Source organism: Neopelma chrysocephalum, unplaced genomic scaffold, assembly GCF_003984885.1.
Source record: "Neopelma chrysocephalum unplaced genomic scaffold, ASM398488v2 Primary Assembly neopelma1_97, whole genome shotgun sequence".
Taxonomy (NCBI): Eukaryota; Metazoa; Chordata; class Aves; order Passeriformes; family Pipridae; genus Neopelma; species Neopelma chrysocephalum.
The window spans coordinates 1,589,996-1,613,450 of NW_020897760.1; the positions used below are offsets into that span (position 1 = coordinate 1,589,996).

General features: G+C 40.7%; 1 protein-coding gene across 1 annotated transcript in view; it reads right to left on the bottom strand.

The window, feature by feature from the left end:
- JAK1 (Janus kinase 1) overlaps positions 1-23,455 on the bottom strand; it is a 51,690-nt gene that overhangs the window by 6,952 nt on the left and 21,283 nt on the right. Inside the window, exons 2-15 of the mRNA XM_027694505.1 lie at positions 16,667-16,745; positions 15,642-15,840; positions 13,980-14,103; positions 9,484-9,634; positions 8,170-8,333; positions 7,745-8,078; positions 7,053-7,226; positions 6,492-6,649; positions 5,769-5,892; positions 4,518-4,704; positions 3,094-3,200; positions 1,833-1,979; positions 784-871; positions 152-279 (exon numbers count right to left, since the gene is read on the bottom strand). Of these exons, the coding sequence (XP_027550306.1) occupies positions 152-279; positions 784-871; positions 1,833-1,979; positions 3,094-3,200; positions 4,518-4,704; positions 5,769-5,892; positions 6,492-6,649; positions 7,053-7,226; positions 7,745-8,078; positions 8,170-8,333; positions 9,484-9,634; positions 13,980-14,103; positions 15,642-15,840; positions 16,667-16,672 (2,091 nt within the window). The 5' untranslated portion in view covers positions 16,673-16,745. The remainder of the gene's footprint in view (positions 1-151; positions 280-783; positions 872-1,832; positions 1,980-3,093; positions 3,201-4,517; positions 4,705-5,768; positions 5,893-6,491; positions 6,650-7,052; positions 7,227-7,744; positions 8,079-8,169; positions 8,334-9,483; positions 9,635-13,979; positions 14,104-15,641; positions 15,841-16,666; positions 16,746-23,455) is intronic.

Here is a 23,455-nt window from a genome sequence, read left to right on the forward strand (position 1 = left end):
GTAATATACTCCAAGCTGAAATCCAAAAAGCTTGGAAAAAATTGAAGAGAAAAAAGGAAATGAGAAGTAGGGAAACATACTGTTCACACTTCAGCACTTGTATTTTCCTGGGTGGAAAATTAGGCAATGCCTTTGCCAAGGTGCCTCTTACCAGGTAGCTCAGGGCACTTGCAAGTTGTTTGGCGACTTTGAATTTCCAAGGAGTTGTCAGGACTTCACTTTTCCGATGCATGAACAGATCCAGAGGCCCAAACTCCACAAACTCTTCAACCATGATATCTGCAAAGTCAGGGGCACCAAGTCAGTACTCCAGTGTCTGGAGCCATTTCATGGGCCTGTCACCATGTCCCCTCTGCTCCCAGGCCAGAGGTTATCCAATGTCTTTGTTTCACCCTCCTCAGGGTTTATTTCAGTGCCCAGAGTCCACATTAAAAGCCTGAGTGGTTTCATGTAGTAAATGAACAGTAAACCCAAACAAAGCATTTCAAAGCCCACAGGGCAGAGCCTTCCCAGGGAAAAACCTCCTACCAAAAGACTGGTTTGTATTGACACTGTCACTGTCCCTCTGGCATTCCAGCCTTAGGGAATCACCCATATTGAAAGACAGTGTTGGAAGGGGAAACTTTTTAACAGAAAGGACTTTGCAGCTGCTTTGCTGTTCCAATTCCACTCTAGAAAACTCAAGAGGCAGAGCTGCCAAGCCCATCTCCCCTGTGCCAGGGCCAAGCTCAAAGACTGCCCTGTCCTTCCCAAACTGCTCCTGGGAATGTTTCCCGGACTCACTTTCCACGTCCCGGATGCAGACGCCGTGGAGGAGCACGATGTGCTTGTGGGACACCTGCCTCATCATGCTGGCTGTCTCAAAGAAGGCCTGTGGGAAGGGGACAGAGGTCAGCACTGAACTGCTGCTCCTGGTGCCAGCATTCCAGGAGTTTAACAAATCCAGAGCGTCAGGGAACAAAACCTTGTATAAAATCACTATGAAATCACTGCTTTTAGCCACATGAACAGTAGTGGGGATGTACCATCCCACTGCCTAAAACCACGAGCTGTGCCTTCAGCATTTTCCCACCCCCAACCCCTTTTTTTAAAGACTTTTCAGAGTTATCCACTGTTGGAAATGATATAACTTTCCTAATTATTTTTTTTAATTACTGGTTTAAATTAACTTTTTAATTAATTGTTTTAATTAACCATAAACAGTGTATTCATCATAAGCAGTGTAATTTTCCACTTTAGGCAGCACATAGCTAAAGTTTTTTTCATAGCTATTGTTAGAGTTTGATTGGAAAATCCGTGGAATTTTAATTTTGCTAAACTAACCCCGATAAGCTCCAATGAACAAAGCCTGGGGGAGCTGAAAGCTGGACACCTGGAATGCAGAATTTATAGCCCTCCAAGGATATGTTGCAGTAACCAGAAGATAAAGAAGAGACTAACAAAGACTAACAGAGACTAACAATTCAGCATGTGCTGGAAACTCCCTATCTGGGAAAAAGATAATAAAAAGACAGAAAATGTGGACTAATTAGCAGGAGAAGTGAGAAATCAATAAGCAATAGAAGATAGAATGCTAATTCATAAAGAGAATTATGTCATTTAGAAGCAATAAACATTCATTTCTTTGTTTGCTAAAAAGGTGTAAATAGGTGAAAAGTTCTGAAAGTCTTGTGCATGTAAGTGGAGCCATTCCCTAAGTACCCAAGCCTGGAGTAAAGTCATACTAGTTCTAATTTCTAATCCTAAAAAAAATAGAGTTTGATTTATCCTGATGTTTTCAGTGACAACACAAGGCCCAGTATTTGCAGGACACACAAAAAGGAACAACTTACCAAGGAAATATCTCTGTGGCTGGGGTCCAGGACTTTGAGCAGGACTTTAATCTCTTTTTCATTTTGATATCCTTCGTTCTCATCATCCTTGAGGTTGAGCATCCCTGAGTAAATCTGTGTTCTCGTCCCTCTTCCAAGGTGTTCACCCTGAGACACAACACACCAAAAGTTTCTCAGACACAGAGCAAACAAGGGTAGTTTTACACAAATATTTGAATCTGCACTTTACTCTGTCTCTCCAATTGATTGAGCTACATCCAGACTTAAAATTATAACAGTGAGAACCCAATGCCAGTGAGTTATTCTGTACTTGAATGATCTCTGAGCATCCTCAACACCTAAACTCCTGGGATATTCTACCTCCAGAAACATCAAACAGGTTGCCTGTGATTTAACCTTACCAGACTAAACAAATGAATAAATAACAACTGGCCTCTTATTCACAATGCGCTGCTGTTGAGCTGATCTTTAATGTGTTTCCAAAAGTTAGAGGAAGTAATATTTCAATGGAATGCTTTGTTTGGGTAAGTAATTTCCTCCTCAGTAACAGAGGATTCCACTTCAGGGTATTTTTGCAGGAAGCCTGAATGCTGACTGTAAATATACCCATTTAAAAACAATCACCACCATTTCTATCCTGCACACTCAGTGATGCAACTAAAAAAACCCCCAAACCTTTTTATTTAACAGAAGACGACAATGGGATGATTGAAGAGCTCTTTTTAGAAACATTAAATCTGATTTGTGCACTCAAGCCACTGTGTGTTGAGGTTTATTCAGGTGGATCTGCATCACTGACTGTGAACAACCATCAGAAAATTTGGGGAAATTTAGAACACAAAAATCTGAATGCTCAGATTGTTCAGAGATTTTGAATACTTCACCTTTTTTACTGTAGGACATTGTCTTAAACCTCAAGTTGCCCGTTTCTCTGATAAGTCAGGCTTTAAAAAAATACAGTCACATTTAGCAACAAAACAGCTCTTAAAACTTTCGTGAAACGACCATAGAAACACCTCTTTTACATTAGAAAACTGCTCAAGTATCAAGTCGATTTCTAGTGAAAGGCATCTTTTTTTTCACATGAGGACATACAAACATTTGGATTCTGCAATCAGAGGATTTAATACAGATTCCAGTGAAGTTTTGCTGAGGAGAAATAGGAGCAGCAGAACCAGCCACAATGGGGTGACTTTGTGTCACGTGACTGGGACCAGTGGCTGCCACAATCTGGGATTCCAGGAGCAGCCCAGGCACCCACCTGCAGGATTTCTTCCTTGCGGATCCAATGGAAACTCAGCTGCCCCATGGAATAAGCGGGCTGCCATTCCTGTGCCTTCTTAGTTGCAACCAGCAGGTTGGAGATTTCTGGAGGGAAAAAAGAAACTTTGACCTGACTTCTGCTCATCATTCAATAGAGAATTCACTAAAGCACAGCTACATATTTATAGTATAAACACAGTGTTAATATTTGCAATATTGGGGCTGAAAAAAGCAACTCAATAGTGTTTTCTGCACAAAGAAAAACTGAGAGAGGCAAAATCTCTGCTGTCCATGAAGTAAAATATCCCTCACACTCCCTCCTGCCAAAAGGTACATCTCCTTTCCAGTGTGCAAGGAGTAGCTGGAGTCTCCTCTCTTTACCCTCATCAAAATTCCTTGTGCTCTGAGAAAACACAGTCTGTTCCCAGAGCACTGGATTAAACTGGGGAATGGGAAATGAACAGAAGAAAAAGGCTCAAAAACCCAGTGCTTCCTCCCCACTGCTTCTGGTCAGGGTAAATGCAGAAGTTTTGCACATGAATTTTGACCTCCAGGTATTATTTATTATGAGATGATGGATTTGGATGTGTGTTTGCATCCAGCCTTCCCACTGCTGGGAGCAGAGCATGGGTGCTGGGGTTAAACCATCACCTAGCACTTCGAAACCATCAATAATAACCACACACTGCAAAAGCTGCTTTATTTCTGCATCCCCTAAACTTCTTAGTGAATAACCAATTAAATATATTCAAAAAGAAGGAAAAAAAAACAGGGAAGAGAGAGAAAAGGAACAGCACTAAATCCTGCTGTACTTAATGTCAATGAAAAGCTGAAGAGAGCACTCAACTCCCTGACCCATTTTATTATATATTATTCCAAACACAGTCATCAAAATGTAACCAAAATGTCAAATGTCAAAATGTACAATTTCCCCCTGCTCCAGATAATTCTCCGTGTTCTTCATGTGCTCAGTGTCTCTGCAAACCCCTCAGAACATCAGGTATTACCATGGCTCAGTTCTTCCCCTGGTTCTAACAGGAAACCATTATCTGATCAACACAATCACACCACTGTGTTTCCTCTTTCACACAAAATTCAGCTGCAAGACACTGGTAGTTCAGAGCAAACAGCTTCAGTAAGTGTTGGCATCAAGAGTTCAACAAGTGCACGATTGTCCCAGCCCCTAAAATGTGGCCTCACAGATGATTTCCTGCCACAAGGCTGTTCTTGCCATCACTTGCAGACCAAAAGCTGCTTCATGAAGATGAATTGAGTGAACAGCAGCTCATAATGAGAGCAAACAGCTCCAAACCAAGGGTTACAACCCTCCTTTGCCATGGCACAAACTGAACACACTAAGAATCCCTCCTGTTCCTGGAGGTTATTTTCTTGCAACAAAAAAATTCTTGAAGGCCAGGTTACCTCTTGGTCTGGGTTGGCAGCACCTCTTCAGTGTAAAGCTGATGTTGTCTGTCCGAAGGATTTGTCCTTTCAGATGATCCATCAGCTCTTTTAAGGATGCAAAAGACTTGTTTGAGCCGTGGAGGAAGTACCCGCCTTTCTTCACCTCAATCTGGAAGTTCTTGTACTGCCCTGAGTTATTTATCACCTGGGATTAGTGAGAAAAAGGGAAAAAAGAAAGGAAATATGTTTGTAAAGGCATAAAAGCTTCCCAAAACCTTTGCAATCACACATAGGAGCAGTTAATCACTTGCTCCTAAGGCAGGGTCCTCTAATCAAAGTGCAACAAAGCAGGACAAGACCTAAAATTCCTGTAATCTTCCAGTCCCAGGAAGGCTCATAACAACAGAGCAGAAGAGCAGCAACATACAGATGCAAGCCCCTCACAAACCCAAATTATAGCTTTGGTGTTTTAGAGCCCAAGAATATGCAGAAGTTCTGCCTCTTTTGGAGGAACTTTCTCTTCACTTGGTCAAGAATTGCAGAACCTGGACCACAGTTTCAAAATCTCAGCTTAAAAATAGCAGAAGTCCCTTTCACAACCCACATTGTTCAACCACTGAAACAAGATTTCAGGCTGTTGTTGAGACCTTCCAGTTTCATTCAAAGGTGGTGAGGAAGAAAAAATTAACTTTTGGACTAGCCCATCTCAAGACTTTTCAAGGTCTCCCCCCTACACCTGCTCCCTCACCTCTCCCTTCCCTCCCAAAGCTTCACAATCAGCCTGAATGTTTTCCAAGACAAAATTCCTTTCCTGTTTCACTGCCTCACTGCCCTGTCTGTTGGAAGACAGTGCTGATCAGCTACTTTTTTGCAAATATCATCAGAAAATGAACCCAGTACCAAATATCCCTTCTTGACCTCACCATTGATTCTATTAACATTTTTCCCTAAGAGTTTATATGCATTTTTACAATTATTATTCTTGTGTGAACACTCTAAATATTCTCCCAAAATATCGAGTCAGACTCCCAGCTGAGGCCAGTGTGGGAACAGAAATACATCCATATAATTAAGTCCATGTTCAAGAAGGTTCTCAAGGGAATTGGAACCATTCAAGGTAAGTTGCAGTGACAAATTCTCTATGTCATTCTCACACCATATGAGTTTTAAATGCTTAATTTCCATCATGTTTTATTGCTAAAAGTGGAGATGTTCTGGAGTCTTCAGCTCATTATCAGATTCCTGCTGGGAATGCCACATCTGACCTACCTCTGAGCCTTCCAAACAAGTCACTGTCATGAGGATGTGGTTAAAGTTCGTGCAGCTCCATCTCAACACATATGTTCCCACCTCATTCCCTTCCTGGCGCAGTTTGTTGATGGCATATTCCGTGCTGGAAGGGAATGTTCCATGAGGAAAACCAAAAAATGAGCATCCAAAATATATTATTATTATTGTTATTGTTATTATTACAGAATCAAACCAGTTGGAAAAGACCTCTGAGTTGCACAGAGCAGGGGAGGAAAGATTTATCAAGGGGAAATTCTGCAACCAACATATGGTGCATACAGTTTCCTAGATCTTGCATCTTAAACATAAAAGGAAAAGCCAAAAGGTGGGTAGAAGGGAAGACAATTCTTTTAGGTATTTAAAAAACCCAAGGCTTTGTTCATCCTTCCAAGGACTGCCAGGGTCAGTGTAGATACACTTCAGCTGTACCTAAAATATTCCCATCTGTTCATAGCCACTGGTGAAATAAGTCACAAAATATGCCCTTGGTGAGGAAAATTTGGTTTTATAGATGAATAAATTTCTGTGGAGAGAAAAGAGTGATTTTTTCCCATATAATCCTTAACAAAACCAAGTTGCTTTACAACCTTCTGGTAATGACCAACCATCCAAATACCAGATTTCCTCCATGGATTTCCTATGCAGCAGCATTAGAGGACTAATTATCCAAGTGGAAAAATAAAAGTGGCACATTTTACTGACCAGATGGGCCCATGGCAGCCGTTTTTGATGTTGTGCTCAATGAGTGGAGGAGCCACATCTGTGCACAGGTAGTGGTGGGCATCTGCTGTGAGCCTGAAGTAGCCGTCGATGAGGGACGTGAAGGACAGGGCCTCGTCGTGGGAGGACAGCTTCAGTTCCTACAACACAGAGATATCCTTGGAAAGAATCCTTACAGCTCTCTTAAAGCATTGCAGGAATGTTTAACAGCCAGATTTTTGGCTAAAAATTGTTCTACTCAAGGAGCCAACACTGATCATTCTCTATCCTCCCCACTCATTACAGGCTGGAAACTTCCATTCTCCAGCATCCCAAGTTCTCCTCTAATCCACAAGATCTGGAAGGGAAACTCTTGTGCCAGTGTAGAGAAACAACTGCACTCACCAACTTCTCATGGGCACTTTTGCATCTGTCCAGTGTTAAGGGCAACATATTTCAGTGTCATTTACATTAAAAATGTTCCTCAAGGATGTGTTCACCTGCTGCCCAACCACCCCTATGGCTCCCCATGGAAGGGAAACCCATCCCAGGTTTGGTTCTTACCATCCTTTTGTTGTCCTGTTTGTTGATGCTGACTGTAGACTCCTTAATGACAATGTGGGTGATTTCAGGAAAATAGGAAAAATTGTTCCATGACTCCCGAAGTTTGTGTTTTTCTTCATCCTTTTTGTTTTTGCCATCAGATTTTTTCTTCTTCTCTTTCTCTGTCTGTACAGACTGCAAATACATTTTGGATAAAAGTATAATAAGAAAAGTGCTTTTTTTTTTGCTTTTTTTTTTTACTCTAAAACAAAACTTCATTACAAATTCATTACATAATTATATAATAATTTATAATATATGGAATATAATATAGAATATAATCCATTCAAATATATCTAATAAAGCTATTTAATTTTTTAATGCTTTTTGAGCTGTGTCTGGTCTGGTAGATACAGTAGAGTCTTTAATTTTCCTGGTAAACAGGTTGCCCACCAAGGTTGTTCAGGGTCCATCCTTGGAATTTTTCAACACCTGGATGGATAAAGCCCTGAGGAAAAGGTCTGATCTCAAAGCTAACCCTGAACAGGGGGTTAAACTGGACACTTCCTGAGGTTCTCCCAGCCTGCATAATCCTGTATTCCTATAGAAGTCCTTTCAATAAAAAGTTGATCTGCAGTGTCTGAAGATAATTTTTAACAGTTGTTATGCTCCCAAAAGAATCCTCTAATTCCCAGTTATCACAGGGTACTTACACTTGGCTTGAGCCTCCACTGAATGCCATTGTTTCCTGTTACCATGACTTCATACTTCTCATTGTCTCCACAATTAAATCTATTTATTTCATTCTCAGAAGAAATCAGCAAAAATGAAGTCTCAAAAATCTCTGCTCCATAATGTTTAGTCAAGGTCTCCATTGTGGATAAATATTTCACTTTCAGGTCCCGTGGGGACACACTGCTGTCACAAATGGTTTTGTTGTTAAACTCTTTAAGGAAATGCTTGAAAACATTATTTATCCGAATCCTGGTTAAGAAATTCCTCTGTCTGATGGTCTTGTTCAAACTTTCAGGAATATACTGCTTGTAACTAGAAGGAAAAACAATACTAGGAGTTAAAACCCCTCCTGGAAGAGAAAAACAGCAGCACCAACAGTGACAAAGAATTTATCCAAGCTCACCTGATATCCTTGGGAAGCTCTGGAAGCTTCACTTTTTTGTTGATGGCATAGTGGGAGATTGCCAGGACAGCCATGCCCAGACATTCATTCTCAATTTCATGAACCTCTTGTTCATTTCTGGGGTCCCGGATCGGTGCCAGGCCTTTCACTAAGTCATATTGACCCTGAATAGGAACAAACAGAGCAAGTTTCCAGCTTTGGTATTTGCCACTTTGTCCACGAGCCAGCAAAAGGTCACAGATCTCCCTGAGCAACAAGAGCCTCCCAAGACTCAAACCCATCCCCTTCACTTATACATCAGCCCACCAAAAATCCCCTTTTTTTTTCAATTAACCAAAGAAATCACCACCTCTGTCCTCTTCCAGCACCTTCAACATTTGCTTTCTTGTCCCCAGTAACTACTTTGTGTCTCTGCTTTATCACTGCCCTTCCCTATCCAAGGTCTCCATGGACCTCATGGGCTCATCTCTAAGCCACAATAAAAGCCAAGCCTGCAAAGTCTGTGCTCTGCTTTGCTCTGGGACAGCCTGAAATGTATTCGGTTACCAAAGAGCAAAGACATTTCTGTTGCCTTATTGCATTAGTGTTCCTCTGGTATTTTCTTTCATTGTGGTTTCGCAGCTACATAACAAGGATTCACTGGAGCAGCTTCATGTTGTCCCTTTTTTTGAAGGATAAGATCAGGTTTCAGAGTCTGAAAATTCTGCAGTAACTACACTCAGAATTAACAGTACATGAGTTTTTCTCAGTGCATTCAATTTACTTATTTCACAAGCCTCCATCAACTTGAATCTTCCCATTTTTTTGTGAAACCAGTTTTTGGTTTGCAAAACCACTTGGGACAAGAGAAGAAAAGTAAAACTGCACATAATCAGGCAGTGGGACAGTGCGATTATCAGTCAATTTTTATCTATGTTTTAACACCCCACAAGAAAAAAGACTCATTTAAAAGGACACAATACTGCCAGATGTATTTTAGCTTTATGATTTAATGCTGCTGCTGTTCCTCTGTAGGACTATAAGTATTAAAGTTACATGTAAATGTTTCACAAAAGGTAACTGAATTTATATCCAAAATTACTTACTATTAAAAGAAAGTACCTATAAAAATATAGACTTTTTTCACACATTCTGCCTATCAATGGATTGTTCTTCGTGCAGCAAATTCTCTTCTCCCCACCACACAGAAGCACAGAAAACACTTATCAACACTAACAGGTACATTATATGTATTTTAGAAGTTTGAAAAGAGGTCTTTCAAGCAGTCCCACAGTTTTTGTACAATGTCAGAGATACCTGCAAGTGACCCCTTACCTGTGCAAAGATGTATTCCAGGGAGAATCCATCAAGAATTGGGGTTCCTTCTGGTGCCAGCTTCTTCTCATAGGCCTTTGCCTTCCTTGGGCAATGTCTCCACACCGAGGGCTCGCTCTCACTGGTCCCGTGCCAGTTGGTGAAGTAGTATCTGGCAAGAAAAGAGAAATAAACTTTGCAAACTCCTGGGGAAGCCCTCCTTTTACACTAGATACAGATTTTGAACTTTGAAAAGAAAATCAGTTAAAAGGCAAAATCTGTCAATCTTTTGTTTAAATGTCGCCTTAAGTGCTCCAGAGCCTCACCTGAGGAACTGGGGAGAAATGATTATATATATATATTTATTATTATTATTATTAGAGGGATGGAGCACCTCTCCTATGAGAAAAGGCTGAGAAAATTAGGATTGTTCAGTCTGGAAAAATGAAGGCTTTGGGGTGACCTAATTGCAGCCTCCCAGTGATTAAAGGGGTTCCAAGAGAGCTGGAGAGGGACTTGGGACAAGGGCCTGGAGGGACAGGACAAAGGGAATTGCTTCCCGCTGCCAGAGGGCAGGGTTAGATGGGATATTGGGAAGAAATTCTTGGCTGTTAGGGTGGTGAGGCCTTGGCACAGATTGCCCAGAGAAGCTGTGGCTGCCCCATCCCTGGGAGTGTCCAAGGCCAGGTGGGAGCAACTTGGTTTAGTGGAAGGTGTCTCTGCCCATGGCAGGGAGTGGGACTGGATAGGCTTTGAAGTCCCTCCCAACCCAAACCATTCCATGACTGAGACAGACAGACAGACAGATAGATAGACAGATAGATATAAAATGCTTTAATACAAAGGGAGGACTGAAATCTATGTTTACAAATAGGGAAGTCACATGCAAACATGTTTTAAATTATGTGACTGTATTTTAGTGACTTGTGTCTGACCAGAATTGGAGTTCATGGATAAAGCCCCAGTTCTGGAGTGGTCAAGGCTGGTGTGTATCAGCCTCAGTGCAGAGTCAGGATCTTAAAAGCAGAACACAATTAGTACTTTTAGTTAAGTACTTGTTAGGGAGATACACCAACACACAATTGTGCCAAAAAACTCCTGACAAAGACTTTAAGAGCCTTCAGAACTCCTTTGACTGAAGCCTGAAAAGCAGAGCAAAGTAAATCCTTCTGCCTCCAGGAAATAACTTTGTTTCCGTATCTTCTGTGTAAGATGAGTGATAATTAATAACTCCAATGCTTTTGTTATTTCCTGAAAATAATTATGGGCAAGGTATTGTGTATTGTTTGTAATTGAGAGGAGGATTTGATCCTTTTCCTATTAAACTGCACTGATTGAGACAACTCTTACAAGTTACAAAAACAATTAGAGCCCCATTGTTTGAGGAACTGTATAAAGGAGAATCTCTTCCTCGAGGAGACCAATGGATTTGCGGTGAGGGGGGGACAGACTATTGCTATTCCACTTCCAGAAACAGGAACAGCAGCACAAGTTTTCCAATTCCCAAGTCCTGGAAATGAGCTGGAAAGGAGACTGTGTGCTCCTGAATTTCAGGAGCAGGGCTCAGCCCTCCTCTAGAGCATTTTAGTCCAGGGCACGGGTGAAAGCCTAGAAGAGGGATTTTGGGACTCAGCCCCAGAGGGTCACCCCTGGGAAGGTGCAGCTTTGCACCTGGCCAAGGAGTGGTGGAAATGCTGGAAGAGGGACCTGCTGTTCTCTCTCACCTACAGCAGCTCTGATAGTCCTTCTTCCAAGAGTTTCCAGAAACATGGAGTGGTTTGGGGTGGAAGGGACCTTAAAGCTCATCTCATTCCAACTCCTCTGCCACAACTTCCACTAAAAAGGAATTAGATCCTTTCTCTGCACCAAGAAACACCATCCAGCTACGGAACAGTTAAACTCCTCCTCCACCAGCTCCGTGCTCATTAAACCAGGATATTACAAAATACTGTACTTTCTTATGCTGTAGCTTTTTTTTTTTTTTGAGGCAAGTGTAAAAAATACAGGCAAGTTACAAAGTATAAAGCAAGTCCTTTTAAAATATTACCAGAAGTGTAGCAGCAGCTGACACTGATTTGAGGAGGATGGGAAGTTCATACCATCAGAAAACAATAAGCTTTCAGCAATGTGAGAAAATCAAACATCTAAAAGCATTTCACACGAGTCACAAACATTCATTTTCGAGATATAATTTCAATAGGACAAGACTAGAGCAAATTTATCAATGTACTGAAATTACAGAAATGAGGCTGCCAATTTAGTTTCTAAATTATTCTATACATTTAATGCACTGCACTGTTAAATAAGCCCACATAATTTTCCTTTTTCAGAGGAATTCTGCCTCTAGCAGAGCTCAGAACAAACAAGATTCATTTAGAGAACAGTTTCACAACCCTATTGCTCACAATCTTGCAGCGCTGCCCTGCTCTCAGTTCAGATGCCCAAGCCAAGACACACAATAAATGAGAAAAGAAAGAAAGGAAAACACCACTTCACCACTACACTACAGTGTTTATTCCTGGGGAGATAAGAATCTTTAGATTTTGGTGCTTAACTCTTTCTTAAATGCATATGAAATGATGTAAAATACATATTTTTGGCCCAAATTTTGCCAGTTTTCACACATGGAGTACAAGGGACAAAAGAGATTTCCCTGCCAAACTTTAAATCCCAACTGCAAAGCTCAAAAAAATAAACCACCAGAACTTTTAATTATAAAAACCAGAGTATTTTACACAGCTTCATCCTACAAAATGGTACAACAGAAAATTTTCCAGAAAATTATAAAATGGTACAGCAAAAAAATGTCAAAAAAATAAAGCTCAGCATAGACTAATTTTGTCCATGTACCCATAATTATTTTCAGCGAACAACAGAAGAATTGTTATTAATTATCACTCATCTTTGGGTTATGAACAGCCAAAGAAGATTTATAAGAGGGAGCTGTTTAAGCAGTTTTAAGAAAGGTGGTATTACCTGCTCTCATCACTCACCCACAGCTGGAACATATCAATACCAAACACCACCAAACACAGCAAAATCTGGTTTCTAAACCAAAATTACAAAGTGCATCACACTTCTCAACAGAGGATTAAATCCCCACAACTATACTTTTAAAACAACACCTTTTTTACCAAGAAAAACAAGGAGTTTCAGGGGAAAACACTCCAGGTTTACATTACACCAGAAATGTTGTATTATTCAGTCTATTATTAAAGTGAGTGATCTCAAAGCAAGAAAGGGCCCTCCATGCTCTCTAAGAGGCCATTAGAGTCCTCAGAACCTCACTTAGAGTCACTCAATTCCATTATCCTGTGGTGTTTATCTGCCCAACTTAATCAGAGCTGTTTAAATCTGAGATTAGCCAAGGTTAAGTCATTAATAGCACTAATAGACTGTGCTAGAGAAAAAAGAAAAGACTATGGTGCCCTCTTCCTCTTCCAGAAATAAGGACTGGGATTATGATTATTTGAAAAGCAAAGACCTTTGATGACTGTCAGTAATTTTTCCTTGGAGCAGTTCATCCAACAGTAACAATTCCAGTCTGGCAGAGATCAAATGGGAACACCTACAGTCCAAGGATCAGCAAAGCCCTCAGTTTACATCTCCCTGTATCCCAAACTGACCCTGGGTGTGAGGATTACATTTTAAGGCACAGAGGGAATATTACTGAAAAGTTTATTTTCTTACAGTTGTATCTTGAAGAATTGACAAAAATTATCTGTTGACTTGCCTTAGGAAAATGGGCGAAGTTTCTAAACTAATTGTTCCTGTAAGCAAAGTTTATTTTACATATTTTTCTCCTATGTCGTACACTTAAAGCTCATATTGTTGCAAGAGGAAAAGAAAGAATAAAACCAATATTTTTATTATTTTTAAATGTAAAAAAGGAAGCACAATGTGCTAGTAAATAAATAATAATAAAAATAATAATAATATAAATAACATAATATAAAAATAATAGATTGAGATTATATAATATATAAACACGTATATCACTATATATGATATAATATAGATTATATACAAATATTAGTAATAGTAAATATATATATTTATATGTTAATATAAATATATATATCTATAATAATATAAATATAAATATAAATCAATATAGCAAAATAAGTAATCAATAGTAAAATTCCCATCTCATTCACCAGGAATACTGTTCACTTGGAGCACTTCAAATGGAAACCAAAACATGAAAACACTGACATAAAACCCCCAATGTTTCTGAGCTGATTTTTCAATTTAGCTTTTAGCTTGTTCACTGCCAGCTTTGTGAATACGAGTTCTTGTCGTTTATCAACTCCTGGGCCTTTTTTCAAGGTTAGACAGCAAAGATGAAAAGAAATTAGGAGATATTTTAGTCTTCTGCTGTTCATCTCTTATCTAAGCTGTGCAAAACAAGCGGCTGCTTTTGGTGTTGCTTTCCTGCTCCTTCAGGGAGTTCAGGAATAACAGTTTGGAGCATTTAAATGTGGTTGAGGATCATTTTTCAGGTGGTTTTCTCTTACCTCATGCGATAGTGGAGCCTGTAGGATGTTTTCTCATCGATTTTAAAGACCTGGTTTGGTGCATACCAGAGCCTTTTGTTCTCATCATACAGTGCAAAGAGGTTGTGGCACAGAGGAGACACGGCTGGCACAGAAAAATACACAAACGGGTAAATCACAAGGCCACAATGCACACACCCAAAATCCAAATGCAGACAGCAAATATTTCAGGTTGAAAAGAAACTGAGACTGGTACATTAGAATATTCCAACATATTAGAAAGTTAAGGTTGAAGCAGAACCTGCACATTGGTTCAATCCTTCTGTTTTATTGTGTATTAAACAGCTACTCCCAATATGAAACTGATTCTGAAATCCTGATTTTGCCCTGAATTTGAGAGGAAATTACTTTTCCCACATCACAGAAATAGGTATTTTAACAAAACCACTCAGCAGTACCCCCACTTTGTTTTATGAATGAATTTTGCCCCCATAGTTCCAAGAGAAGGTTTTAGCAAACAAGCAGAATGTGCCATTGTCACATTCTTTGCTCACTCAACAGAGGGATTTCCACAAAGAACAGACTTTGACTTGTATGTCCAGGCTGATCTGCTTTAACCTTTGCATTTACATCATCCCAGAGAAAAACAGGCTGTGGAGTGTTTACAGGTCTGTTGTTTGAATTCCTTGCTCCTGTTTCCTGCAGCATCCACTGGAACTATTTCCATTGTGAACTGGGGAGAAGAGAAGCCAAGGAAATAAAATCTGAGCCTAATTTCAAAGTTCACAGGAGGTGGGGTTGGGCAGCCACTGACTTGTGCAGGTAACAAGCAGGATACAGGTGCCATCATAACATTCCAGTTGGGATTTCAGCAGGGACCAGCCCTGCTCAAATGGGCAAGAATTTGTACTTCATTGCTGTGTGCAGTGGAATTAGTGAAAAACAAGAGAAGGCAGAAAGAATGCTTTTAAGAAAAGCTGATTTTAAGAACTTCTATAAAGTTTTTAAACTTCCAGCAGAAATTACTGGGAGCAGCTGCACAGTACATGGGCTCCTCCATGCTGACAGAAATAGGTGGGTGGTTAAATACCCTTAACTTCAATTAAAACTATTAAAAAAACAACATCAGTACTTCTTTGATGAGGTTTGTCCTGCAGATTCCCCTCATTTCCACCTTTCCAATAGAAGAGCAGCAAATGAACTGAAGGGTATTCAGTGTTCCAAGAATCCACGTGACTTGGGAAAAGAAATCATTTTAAAGCTGCAGGAAAACTCCTGCCCAGTTCACCTGTTTACACAGCCAGATTCACCACTCCCACATTAGCTGAATAACATTTAGTTAGCATGGGGACACAAAATTGGCTTCAGGGCAGGAATTAACCTCAGAATTGTAAATATAAAAGTACAGTGGGTTGTGAGATAAACATAGATTTAATCCACTATTTCCTGGAGAATTACATATATTTTTGAGTATTTTGCTGAGTCACATCCCAGAGTGACACAACACAGGAGAGATCCTGTTTAAGAACTGACCAAACAGCCCCTTGGCAAAAGTTTTCATCCTAGACCACAAAAAATGCACATTGCTTGTACAAACACTGACTCAAATGCAGAGGATGCATCACTTTCGATACTGGGAATAAAATCATATCAAATCAAATCAAATGAAATCCAGGTACTCACAACACCTCTGGGCAGCTTCAATGCACAGCTCCTCTGAGGTGAACTCCCCACTGGTGTAACAAATGGGGTCTTTATCTTGCAGGTAGAAGAGGATTTCTAAGCCCTGATGCTGAACTTCCAGGTTTACTTCACTCTTCTTTGTGCTCCTCATCTTTGCACAGAAAGCCATGGCTTTGCAATCTTCTTTTACGTTTAGATACTGAAAGCAGAGGAAAAATAGTTAAGGAAAGTGTGAAGGAGAGTTTGAATGTTTATCAGAACACAAATCCATCACTTAGTGAGGCCACTTCTTACTATGATGGGCCAGGCACCACATTTCTCAAAATCTTCACATTGGAAACCTGATTATTCCAAACCAACGAGATAAAAAGTGAAAAATCAAATGTCACTGATTATTCTGTTTCTGGGAACTCTGCTCCAAATAATTCCCTTCTCTTCTGGTGGTTCCACAACTGTTTTAGAAGGTTTCTCTTCTTACCGTAAAGCAAAAATAACTTTCACATCCTTAGGCACCTAATTGGCTGAAAAACAGCACTTGAGACTGGATAATATAAACAGTTCAATTTATGTTTCCTTTTTTAAAAAGGCAGCTTCTATTTTTACAGTCCCCTTAACAGCTAAATATTTCTGATTGTTTTGTCCCCTCTCACCCTTTGTGTTTTAAACTCCTGATACTTAATGAGTCATGGTGAAATAAGCTTTATTGGAGAGTTATTTTTTATTACTACTTCTCTCTCTCCCCAGAAGGAAGAGTAGCACTAAGTAGATTTAAAGCAAAAGCTTTTAGACTGCCAAGAATGCATAAGAAGACACCTCTGACACAAAAGAAAATGCATTTTGCATTTTATACCCAGTGCTCAAATAGAAAGAGACGAAAGGAAACAGATGATTTGGGGTCTGTGTTCCATGTTTTACTAAGTATTAGCTCAATTAACAACAAAAGCCCAAACCACCAATTCTACAGTTTATGAAATTAATCCTCCCACTGAAAAACAAACAAACCCCAAACATTAAAACCAACACACCTGCATTTATGTGACTGTGGGATCCTCCACACAACTGAAATGGACTGTCTGCACCTCTCCAGGAGCAACTTGACTCCGACTGGAAAAAAAAGGAACAATTAAAATTGTCAGGAATGGCTTTGTACAGTTTGAGGCACAAATTAAATGATCACGTTGATAAATTGCCGTATGCAATTCAAGGGATCTTTACATTATTATGATTGAAATCTGGATCTGGTCTCAACCAAAGGCAGTCACAACAAGAATACACTGATTTCTTTTCACTCTTTGGGGGCACTGGCTGAGTTACAAACAAAAACCACATGGAAAGCCTTGGTTATCCATTGGCTTTTCTCCATATTTTCAGTTTGAGGTCACACTCATTGCAACCATCAGCTGGGACACCACAGGAACATTCTCCTCTCTGCTTTACCTCCTTCATGGCTTCCGAAGTCACTCCATTCTTCACATTTTTACCTACATATTGCTAATTCCAACCCTTTCCTAGTGTCTATTGTTTCTTCCCCTTCCGGATTATCACTTCAATTATGTGTTTAAAATAAGCCTGACAGTACTGCTGGTTTGGTATCACTCGTGAGGCTGAAAGATTCCTCCATTTCTAGTCTCCATCCCCCCTTTTTTTCTTCTCCCCTATCTCTGCCAAAATGTACTTAAAACTAAATGTGTATTGGTTTTGCTTCAACAGTGTAAAGCCTTTAATCTGATAGAGCAGACTTCAACAAATATTGCTTCAAAAGCCTTAGGCTCAGTCTGGAGAAACTCTGACACTGCCACAAAAGCTTTCCCTGTGTTTGAGAAGTGCCCAAAAAACATGATACTATCATAGAAAAAAATAACATTTAACAGCACAGCACACATTCACAATCAAACTGCATGTTCCTTCCATCCTTGCCACTTGAATGCTAAATTTGAGTTTCCAGACACATCCCCTTGGCAATAATATGGGGAAGAAATAATTGAGAGCATGATTACTGGAACATACAGACAAGCCAGTAATTATTTCTGCACAGCACCATAAAATTTAAATGCAAAAGGTTAAAGATATTAACTTTAATCTAATTGAAAACAACCCCTTTTAAATGATATATAAGTGAAGCTCAATATATTTTGATGTCTGTGTGGGCATAGTATTAAAAAGATTGTCCAGATGTTTTAAAATGTGAGGGGAATATAAAACCAGTGCCTTCTTGCAGATTCATAAATCAAATGTGCTGCTTTTTAACAGAGCTGTCTTTGGTTTGGTTAATAGTTCCTACTCTTGTTTCTAATCACAGCAATTCCCAGAATACTAAAAAAATCCTTAAGTACTGCTTCATTTACAAAACACTTTGTGGGATGAACCAAACAAACCAACATCCAATCTCTGACTTATTATTTACTAACGACTTTTCCAGATATTCCCATGCTCAGTGTCAGGAATTCCTGTTTTAAAAATGCATCTCCATTTTCCAAAATGTCTCTTTTGACCAGGACAAATTTCTGCTGTCCCTCAGCATCCCTCAACAGACCCACATAGTAATATTATGGTATGGACAGGTTGTGGCCAGAAGAGCATTAGGGCAGCTCCTCCGGACTCTGTTGCAGCATCCAACAGGCAGAAATGTTACACAGATAGAAAATTAATTTTCATTGCTTTGCCTATGGAAAACATACTTAACTCAGCCAAAAAATATTCATAAAATGGTAAAACTGTGTTTATTTAAGATCTAATTCTTTGGAACTGGATAAATGTGGGCATTGTTTCATTGAGTACAGCTTTAGGGGTAGTTGTCTCCTATAGCATTTGTGTATGAACTCATTTCCCACTGCCAGCAGTGAAAGGGCTTTTGCTCAGATGTAGAAGCTCTCAGTATTTAGACCTTTTGCCCAGTATATTCATATGTACATTAATCATAATTACTCCACTGGTCAATTCAGTATAACCTTTTAGAACTTGTAAATAGTTTTTTTAAGTGACTGAGAATTTTATGACTCACAAAACTGTTTAATCTTAATAGAAGTGATACAGAGAACTTGGATGGCAGAGTGAGCAAATCTCCAGCCCAGGGCACCACCAGCAGATGGGGATGATGGTTCATCCTTCAACAAGAGTTACAACCACAAAATCAGTGATTTGGGGCACAAACACAAAACCAGGCACCCACAACTGCCAAAACTCACATCTAATTCCTTTGGATGATGCCAATGAACAGATCTGGAGCCCACAGAAAGCATTTTTCCTCACACACAGACAAAGACCTCACAAATTTTTGGTATCAAGGATGAAAAGTTACAAAATAGGGAGAGGAAGTTCTAAAGGCGGGTTGTTCTAAGTCAGTTTGGTTACTAAACTATTAAGACTTAATGAAATATTTGGCAGAGAATAATATTTGGTAAAAACTCAAGTTCCTGCCTATGACTTGCCATGGCCAAGATGTCCTTAGTAAAGGAAGAGTGGTTGAAGCCTAGGAACTCCAGCATTTTTAAGCAAAAAACCAAATGCACAACACTATTAAATAACCCCTTTAAAATTTTGCATGCCTTGAAAACTAAGAAAAAGCAGATGGAGATGTTAAATACTTCTGAAACTATTTGCAAATCTTCCTTGAACCAGAAGGAAGGAGCTAAGCTGCTGCTTGGAAGGAGGGGCCCCAGAAAGCCAGCCTTGGCTCCCAAGCCTCCAGTGCAGTTGGGAGATCTCCACAAGAGAGAGAGAGTCCTCTCCACAAAAATACCCCACAATACAAAAAGAACTGAGCGTTAATAAAGAAAAAAGAGGATAAACCCATCAGCTGGGAGATACTACAAGATGTCAGCTAGCTGAGCTCAAGCAAGGCCACATAGTTCAGGATCCCCACCTGAGCACACAAAAAGATTTGTTGGGATTTTGTCCTAACCCAGCTTTCTTGTTCTCAGTGGGACACACTTAAATTTTTTCCACACTTCCCAAAAGAAGGGAACTGTGAGGTGGAGCAGATTCAAGCAGAGCCTGCCAGGAGCAGGACCACCGGACCCCACAGACCCAACACCCTTTGTTCTCCCTTCATGAAACATTTTAATGGGCAGAGAAAAAATACAAAACACACACGGGTTTTGAGAAGAACCCCCCAGCTGAGACCTGCTTGGATTTCAAATGCAGGTTTTGCTTGCTGTTTATTTGGGGAGTTCTGCCAGGAAAACAATACCTGACCCCCCACACCAGCCCTGCTCCACCTCCACCACCAGCACACTTCCACCATAAACAAAGACCATGGAACCAAAAGGCAAAGATGGAAGGTCCATTTCAAGGGCAAAAGTCCCTAAAATACGAGTAGAGGAAAATCCCAGATAAAATCTGACCAAACCAAAACTCACTTTGAAGCACCATTTGCAAGTTCTTCCTCTTTTCTGCCCTCTCAGCCAATATAGTTTCTGGTTTCGTGACAGGGACACGGCCTGGGGATGTTTGTGATTGCTCAGGCTCAGACAGTAACAGACAAACTTTCCTTAGGCATGTAAGGAATGTCATTTTTGTACTATTCATACTTTATGTCAGCCCAAAAGCTCTCAATTCTTATTATTTTTTCAACACCCTGCTCAAGACACTTGTCACAGCCTTTACAGCACAGGAAATGCATCTAATCCAGCATAATCTATTGAAGACTTATTGAAAACTTATATATATCATCACAAGCTATTTGTTTTCTACAGGACTATTACCAAATGTACAATTTATTTATTTTATTATTGTATTTACTTTATTCTTTTAGTCAGAGTGATCTCACCACATACTGTTCACCTTGGCCCCAAAACCAGACTCACTAATTCCCCTTGGGTTTTTCTATAGAATTCAGACTGTGATATGGCTGATATATGCTGTAAAATTTTACTTTAAAATGGGGCTGAGAGGGCATGGAATGGAAATTTTCATCAAAAATAGTTAATGTGCAGTAAAGTTCTTAAGAACTGAAAAACAGGGTGCACATGGTTGGGTGTCTCAGCCGCCTTCGTTGTATTAACAGATATTCTATATTTCCATTTTTAGCTCTGAAAAGCAGAGGAGGCAGAGTCCTGGTGTGTTCACTGACTTTGTACCAGCTTTACAAACCCACTCAGCTCACTGCTGCTCTATGAGAACTGACCCTGCTTGTTTCCTGTGCTTTTCCAACACAGTTTCAGCTCCTTCTCTGAATTTCGTGACATGTCACCCGTGTGGGAAGAGGTTTTTCAGCCCTCTCAGAAAGCTGCGTGTTAATGTGCCACCTTTAATGTCCTGGTGCAGAGGCAGCAACATGCACACAAACACGAAATCACATTTTCCTCTCTATTACCTGACCTTTCCAGTCTGTTTTTCCTTTAGATACGGATTGGGCTTCTCTAGTGATCAACAATTTTTCATAGACTTGTAGAATGGGTTGGGTTGGAAGGGACCTTTAAAGGTCCAACCCTCTGCAATGAGCACATCAACTAGATTTTTATAACTTGCTTCTAAGCTATAAATGTGTACTTAACTGTCTTTTATCCACAATTTCTGGTGCAATAGCAACTTCAAATGATACAATTCTTGAGCCACTTAAAACCTTATCCAGGCAATAGTAGCCAATCCTCAGCTAAAACAGTATCAATTTCCTTGGAGGCAAAGGTATCAAGCCTCAAGCCATCATGGAAACCTTCCAACAATGACATGATTTTTATGTAATTAGTTTTTCCTCACAAGCCAATTATCTAAAAAACAGAGCTTTATTACGAAGACTGAAGGGAGATTCCAGTTTTAAAGTCATTTACATGGACAATTTGTTTTTATTCCTGCCTGGACACTGCATTAATGATCCTTTTCCTTCCTTTATGTTCTTCTCATCCCCGTGCTGCACGCAAGGAGCAGTTTGCACCTCTCAGAAGGGATGGAAGTTCTCTGGCACAGAGCCATGTCATCTTCCCAGCAATGAAGCAGATCTTCAGGAAACGGGGCCTCTTCCCGGTGGCACCATGCTGATTTAAGGGGTTTCCTGATGTTCAGCTCAGATGTGTGGAAAAACTTTCAGGAAAATCAGTCATTGTGGCAAAGACCTCCAAATCCACGTTTTCTTGCAAAAAAGGGTTGGGGAAAGCTTATTCCTTCTGGGCTTACCCAAAGTGATCCTCACCAGGTCACTAGAGCAGGATGTGGAAGGACTACACACATGCTCTGTGTACCAGGTAAAAGCAAAAATTCCATAGAAGTGAATATAATGTTCCTCACTGGGAACTGGGGCACACAGGGAGTGAACATGGGGTCACACCCCAGCTCTGCTAATGCACAGTAACTCTTTCAACTCAAGAGTTAAGCACAGTAGTCAGGTCGATGAGGAGGTGCTGAAGCCCAGTGAATGGCTCTACCTTTGCCAAGGGAGGAAAACACGCTGTAGTTGTTGTACAGATCCATCAGAGAGGCAGGAGTGGAAAAGAACACAGAATGGAAGAGAAACCACTCCAACATATGAGACATTCTCTGCCCACTGGAGGACCAGAGCGGGCCAACGTCATCACACTACTCCCCATGCACGGACGTGGCAGGAGCAGCCACGTGGCCAGGACAGTGCTGGGGTTTAGGAGCACAAGGGGGATTCACTGTCCAACACCTACCATCCTCCTCCACAAAACCACCTTGTAAGTCAAGGTCACTTTGTTTCCTGAATACTTGGGAACTATCAGCAGTTTTCCTAAGCAGGAAAAACCACCAGGAGGGAGGTGGAGCAGCTTCATCGTTCACACCTTCCAGATGAAGGTCTGTAACTGCAGAACAACTCCCCTCTTTAACCTCATCCTGCTCTACCAAGCCTTAAAATCTCAGAGATCCCACCATGCTGAAATGTTTGATGAAGAAACTTGATCTTCGGGGCCTTGTAATGCATCTACAGGCTCTCGGAGCTCCAAGTTCTCCTCAAAACCCAAGTTTTACAAGCCACAGTCCATCCCACCTCCACCTTATTCACTTAACTGATTCCATTTGCTCCACAGGCTGTGCATGTGGAGAAGAGCTGAATCCCAGGTCCCATCCTGGCACTGAACTGTTCCACACTCCATTATGTTGGGTAATTACTTAGAGTGTAGCTGGGAGGAGGGGGCTGTTTGTACCCCCCTGCTGCAAAACAGGCACAATGAGCACTTCCATGATCCACTGGTGCTCCTCAAGAAGGGAATCCTATCTTTTACTTGCTTTTAAGGAAAAAGCAAGCACAGATTTACTACGACAGCACCCGGATTTCCGATTGTGTCTTAGATCTTTAATGAGAAACAAACCAAAACAAGCAACCAGCTGATATCTAGCAATGCCAAGACTGAAGGGACAGCACAAGAAACATTATGAACATGTCTCTTCTGCAAATGAGTATAGAAGAGATTAAATGAGTTGCTCACTTACCCAGGAAATCAGCAGCGACAACTAGCCTGGGTCTCCCACATCACACCCTGCAGCCTCCAGCACGAGAGGTAGAGTTAGAAACAAGTTCCTCCAAACACTGAGTAGGAGAACTTCTCACAGGCTTCAGCTTTCTAGTTTGGGGGTATGTAAAACGTGCAAAGGGGCTGGGACTTGTTGGTGACCACAGAGCTGCTACACAGCTCCCCCACTCCGAGACTCGGCGGCTGCTCACAGCCCCCTCTACCAGAGCTCCCAGCTCAGCAACCACACACGGTCACTTGTCTCCTGCTGTGGCCTCCTGTAGCCACTTCCTTGAGAGCAGCTAAAGATGTTCTGAACCTTTTTCATTTTCAACCTGCAGCATAAAATGGAGACTCTTGTCCCAGCTGTCTCCACCCCTTCTTCCTCCTCCCCAGAGCTGGGCAGCACCA